The following is a 6000-nucleotide window of genomic DNA, read 5'->3' as shown; positions in this document are numbered from 1 at the left end:
CTCACTTGGATCAGGCGGAAGTCATGCAGAGCCTGATTTTTTATTTTATTTTATGCCGTGAATAAACTTTGGTACGTCACAGATGATGAAGGTAATGGTGAAGTTTCATTGAAATCGTGTGTTTGGGTTCAAGCGATAATTATGATTGAAGTGTTTTACGGACTCATTTGCCGAATGAGTCGGTCAGGTCATTAGGTCACAAGAATAAGACGATTCGATTTTGGTTTCAGGTGCGAATCCACATCCGGCCTATCAGTGGGATCCAACCACGTGTCCTGGTTCGGCCAAGCAGTCTTCCACAACGGTTTTCCTCACAGACGTCGTGCGCTCCGTACGGTTGTCATGGAAACGTAAACGGATCTTCATGCGGTGTAAGAGCCTTTCCATCGCCTCACGATTTTTCACGCGAAGTTTTTCCTTTTTTGACAAAAAAAAAATGTATTCTGCGGTATTTCGCTGCAATTCAAATCAGGAAGTAATTTGTTGAACGCGATAATTAACGGCAGGAGAGAGAGAGAGAGAGAGGAGAGCGAAAAGAGCCCACAATGCATCGCGCGTCGGTTCAATGATCCCGTTGCGAGTTTGGTTTGTTTGGTCCGTTTTCTCGTGACTGCGCTTCTCCCCGCATGGCTTGCGTGGACGCCGCTGTGGAAGAGGCCTTGGCGCTGTTGGGGAGCCCCCAGAAGCTTGAGCGGGAGCGCGGCTTGTCCGAGCTGACGGCGGCCTTGTCCCCCGCCGAGCCCGGGGTTGTCGAGTTGGTGTCGCGGAGGTTGTTGGCCCGGCTTGGGGACGCGGGATGGGAAAGCAGGCAAGCTTGTTGCGTTATGAATGATGGTATTTGTGTTGAATCTGTGAAAACGAGCTAACGTGTTCAGTGTGCCGGCGATAGCTCGCCTTCTCTTCTCTTGATTACGATCTTCGCCGTTCGCAAACTAATGTTGGCAGACGTCGGTCGACTAGGTCTGTCATCCTTCCGAGTTTGGCAAAATGAGGACCGGCTAACTGGTAACGGGGGGCACTGCATCAGCGGCACAACCGTGCTCCCAGAAGTTGATGCAACGAGCAGCCCACGGGCTGCAATACGGAACGACAACGTCGTCTGGCTTGACGGACATCCGAGCGACGACGCACTATGAGGTTCAGCGGCTTTACCTGGGAAGCATCAGTCTGACAGTTTATATAACCAGGTGAACAATGGAACCCATCCTTACTGGACAGTTTATATAACCAGGTGAACAATGGAAGCCATCCTTACTGGACAGTTTATATAACCAGGTGAACAATGGAACCCATCCTTACTGGACAGTTTATATAACCAGGTGAACAATGGAAGCCATCCTTACTGGACAGTTTATATAACCAGGTGAACAATGGAAGCCATCCTTACTGGACAGTTTATATAACCAGGTGAACAATGGAACCCATCCTTACTGGACAGTTTATATAACCAGGTGAACAATGGAACCCATCCTTACTGGACAGTTTATATAACCAGGTGAACAATGGAACCCATCCTTACTGGACAGTTTAAAATGAGGTGTGTAACATTTACACCGTCCTGTTGGACTCCCCGAACAAAGGGCATGTCTGTGCAAAGCGATTCCAAAGTTTATCAATGTACAGTATACACTAACTGGAGGTGATGATCAGTGTGTGTGGTTCTCGAACGTGTTTGTGACATCAAAGTTCAGGTGTGCAACATTTACACCGTCCTGTTGGACTCCCCAGCCTGGTTTTGGCTTAGTGGTTAGGGTGGTGGCTTGGGGTCCTAGGGTCCTGAGTTCAAACCCCGTTGGGCCGCTGAATTAATACACCAGGAGGTTGACTCAGCCTGTCATCCTTCCGAGGTCGGCAAATTGAGTACCAGTGTACTGGTAAGGGGGACACTGCATCAGCAGCAGAGCTGCGTCCCAACCAATGATGCAACCAGCAGCCATAAGGCTGCAATAGAGAGAGATAGAGATAGAGATGGACTCCCCGAACAAAGGGCATGTCTGTGCAAAGCAATTCCAAAGTTTATCACTGTACAGTATACACTAACTGGAGGTGATGATCAGTGTGTGCGGTTCTCGAACGTGTTTGTGACATCAAAGTTCAGGTGTGCAAAACGTTAAAAAGTGTGCTCAATACACTGTCCCAATCCAAGTGGGCAAAATGCACCCAGGAACAATAAGCCAAACGGGGTCGGGCAGTCTGTTTCGCGTTTACATCGTTACCGATGATTCTTATTGTTGCAAAACGAGGTTCAAATCCCATACAGGATATTATATCGATATGTATTCGGGCATCGTTTGCAACCTGCTTTGTCATTCACGTAAACTTATGCTGATGTCACTCTCTTGCAAGTGACCCTTAACCACTAGTTCCACTATGAGCCTTGGATCGATGTCAAAAAAAATTAATAATTTGAAGCTTAAATGACCTTTTTAATGTGGTGACCATCTGTGTGGCATAAATTAACATTCAAATGTACTTTGTAGTCCAAAATTGTACACTTGAGGTATTAATGTGACATGTGGAGAGATTTGTGAACTGGAACCACAAGTGCTGAATACTAAATCTCATTTTCCTCTTTTGAAATAAAAAAAAAATGTTGAACAGAAGAGCTTTTTGATTTTTATTGAAATAAAGGACTGTGGAACCTCGACATTCGTGGATTCAACATTCACGGCTTATAAATAGTTATTAAAAAAAATATTTTTAACACTTCAGTGCTGGTCTCCTATATCCACCGCTGCTGATATTGATTCAGCCTGGGAATTCTTCTGCAGAAAACTGCTCACTTGCATAGATTAATCACACCTCTTCTTCAATTATCTTAGCCATCCTCCCGCTCCTGGCTATCTGAATCTTGTGTTGAGGCTGTTGCCTTAAAACGACTTGTATTCTCCTCCTGAAAGGCAAATCCGACCGAAGGCAACCTCAGATCATCCCACGAAGCCCGCAACAAGTGTGTGTCTACTCTCAGGAGAGCCAGAAAACAGCATCTGTCCAATCTCAAGAATGAGCTTTCAAACTTGTCTCCCTCCTTTAAAACTTGATGGCACCTTGTGAAGTCCATCTTTGGTGTATGCTTCCCTTCCATTCCGTCCTTCACTTCAAATGGCACCTCAGCCAACTCCGCTCGTGAGAAGGCCAAATGCCTCAATTCTGTGTTTGCTTTGAAATCTTGTGTCCCCAATCCCTCTCTCTCCCTATGTCTATACCCATCCTTCCCAGTCGTACCCAACTGCTCCTGAATTATGTATTTTGCACCTGGAAAGGTAGAAAAGTTTCGGACAACCCTCAATTCTGACCTGCAACTGGACCATCAGCTCAAGTGTCCTAAAAACCTGCTCTGCTGCTGTTGTTTCCTCTCTCTTCCCTTTTCACCTCAGCCAACCTGTCACCTGTCATTTACCATAGGTCATCTTCCATCTGCTTGGACATCAGCCAACATCACAGCATCACGTAAAAATGTGCAGAAACGGATCCTCTTAACTACAAACCAATTAGCTTATTTCCAATCATCAGCAAGGTCATGGAATCCATCATCGCCACCTGCCTTTAACCTCAGAACTAATACCTTCGATGTTGTACAGGAAACCAAAATACTAGGAGTATGGCTCCAAGATGATCTAAAATGGGACAAGCAAGTAAAGGAAACGATGACCAAGAACAAGAAGAGAGGTAACCAGCACGACTTCTATTCTGATGCCCTCATCGTGACTGGGATTGAACCACTTGAGAAAAGGAGAATAAACCTATGTTCTAAGTTTGCATCCTTTTCTGTGTGATCTCAGAGGTATAGTAACTGGTACCTGAAAAACGATGCCACGCATAGCATCGTGGTACTCGCGAGTACAAAATCGACCAGTGCTGAACAGCAAGATATCAAAGTAGCATGATCCCATTTTCTTGTAAAATGTCTCAATGATGAAGGAGGTAATAGGATTGATTTCGTTAAATAGGTCTAAGGAAACCCAGTGGAATTATTTGTTCAGATACTTTTCACCTGCATGACTTTTGTATCCTATTTATCCATGAATTTTAACTTGCTTTCTTCTTGTATATTGTATGAATTTTGTTGAAATGATCAATTGTAAAACTTGCTGCAATGGAATTTGAATTGAAATAAACATAAACACATTGTCGTTGACGTAAAATCATTCCTTTTCTCCAACAACCTCATCTCAGATTATCAATTCAGATTCAGACTGAGTCACTCCACCTTGGACATGCTGCTTCTACTCTCCCAACAATGGATGGAGGCCCTCAATGTCAGACACGAGATCAGGGCTGTCTCTGGATGTAGCTCGAGCTTTCGATACAGTGTGGCATCCTGCCTTGCTCTCCAAACTCTCTGCCTTTGGAATCCAAGAGCAACTCCACTCTTGGATTACTGACTTCCTCCCCTCTCGCAGACAACGTGTCACTCTCAATGGACCCCTTTTATCTGTCCCTGTCAAGGCTGGAGTACGAGTATTCCAAGGCAGTGTTCTAGGCCCCATGTTATTCCTAATCTTCATCAATGATCTCACGGACTCTGGAAAATCCTCTTTATGAATTGGGTCGAGGGAAATATAAGCTATCAGTCCGAAACAAGTCATAACATGGGGGGGGGGAAGCATTGAAACATACAGTCCGTGGTTTGTTTGTTTGTTTGTTTGTTTGTTTCTTTGTTTGTTTGTGTGATTAAATGCATTGCAACTTCGTGGTTGTACTCAGGTTATGGAAGGTAGCGTTCTACTAATTTGGGATGGCACCTCCAACTTAAAGTTTCCAACCCCTTGCTGCTGCCATAGCGAGTGCCTTTTTATGGTTATACCAATTCAATAAGTTAGTTTTATTTCATCTTTATAGTTTGACAAGTCTTGCTTCGGTCTACATTTGAATTGATGAAGACAAATTAACTGAAATTTATCCTTTGTATTCACTAATATTTTCATGTATTTTTAGGCAAGGTGCTCTTCTTGGCCTCAAAACCCTCTTGATGCAGCTTCAACCAGTGCGAAGCATGGAGATTGACTTTACAGACTTTGTTGGACACCTGCAGGAAATGGCCTTGGAATTGCTTACAGATACCGAGTGTCGTGTACGTTTGGCTGCAGGTCAGGCAAATGCTCAAGATATCACAATTTGCAAAAACGAACTTTGTCATCAGCAAGCAGTCGTTGATCAAAAGTTGAACTGTCTCATTTGTTTATTGTAATATCAGACAAATTGTTCAGTTGATTTAATATTTAATATGTTGGTATTTCTACGTTTGTGAGGAAAAGGGAGGGTGGGGGTGGTGAAAAGGTTCAGCCCTTATAAATAAGGCATATCCTCCCTCCCGCCCTCCCCCCCCCACAATTTCTGTTTGTGTAGGTTGTAGGACTTTTAAACCTTAGCCTATGCTAAGAACATGTAGAAAGGGATAACTCTTGTGTTTGTGCACAGCTGAGAAATGGTGTTATAACCTTTAGTAGCTAAAAAGGGTTAAGGATGTCTCATCATGTGCTTCCTATGTCAAAACCGAGTGGAGGCTGAGTGAGACGGATGCTTCGGACATTTAACTGTCCACGCTGTGACAGGCCTGCTCATCTTCCCCCTCCCCTTGCACCATGGGGAAGTGGAAGAAGCTCTGGCCCTCCAACACAGCCGCCAGTGATTGGCGACAAGGTGACACATTGAACCATGCTGCTCGACATCCACGGCACCAATTGGTTCAGGCTTGACATCACTGATTGGGTCGTGACACTCTTGAAGTGTGGAGAGCTGAAGTGGAAGCCTCAGGGATGAGGGAAGTTATAAGCTGGTGTATTCAGTGTTGGTGGTTTGAAGGACAGAGTACAGCGAGACACGCACTCGGAGATGCTGCGCTGCTGTGCTGAGTTAGCGTCACGTCCAGGCTGTATGAGCTGCTGCTGCTGCTGCTGCTGCTGTTGTCAACCTGTAACTTTTTCTGCCTGTGATCTCCATCTTGCCCGGTTTTTATGTGCATCGTCGTTGTGTATATGGGTGTTTCGGAGGTTTAGT

At 44.9% G+C, this 6000-nt stretch overlaps 1 protein-coding gene across 2 annotated transcripts in view; it reads left to right on the top strand.

Annotated features, from left to right (window-relative positions):
• The first annotated feature begins 241 nt into the window (after positions 1-241).
• LOC147023050 (uncharacterized) overlaps positions 242-6000 on the top strand; it is a 102765-nt gene continuing 97006 nt past the window's right edge. The window contains exons 1-2 of one of the 2 annotated variants that reach the window (XM_085888054.1): positions 242-371; positions 4939-5090. In XM_085888054.1, the coding sequence (XP_085744180.1) occupies positions 4973-5090 (118 nt within the window). In that variant the 5' untranslated portion in view covers positions 242-371; positions 4939-4972. Of the gene's footprint in view, positions 372-487; positions 809-4938; positions 5091-6000 lie in introns of those variants that run through there. The other variant, XM_085888053.1, reaches the window with a different exon arrangement.

This window comes from Eptatretus burgeri, chromosome 7, assembly GCF_056783735.1.
Source record: "Eptatretus burgeri isolate ZD-2024b chromosome 7, Ebu_testis_v1, whole genome shotgun sequence".
Taxonomy (NCBI): domain Eukaryota; kingdom Metazoa; phylum Chordata; class Myxini; order Myxiniformes; family Myxinidae; genus Eptatretus; species Eptatretus burgeri.
Note: the sequence above shows the minus strand (reverse complement) of the source record. Positions and strands in the feature narration are given on the sequence as shown.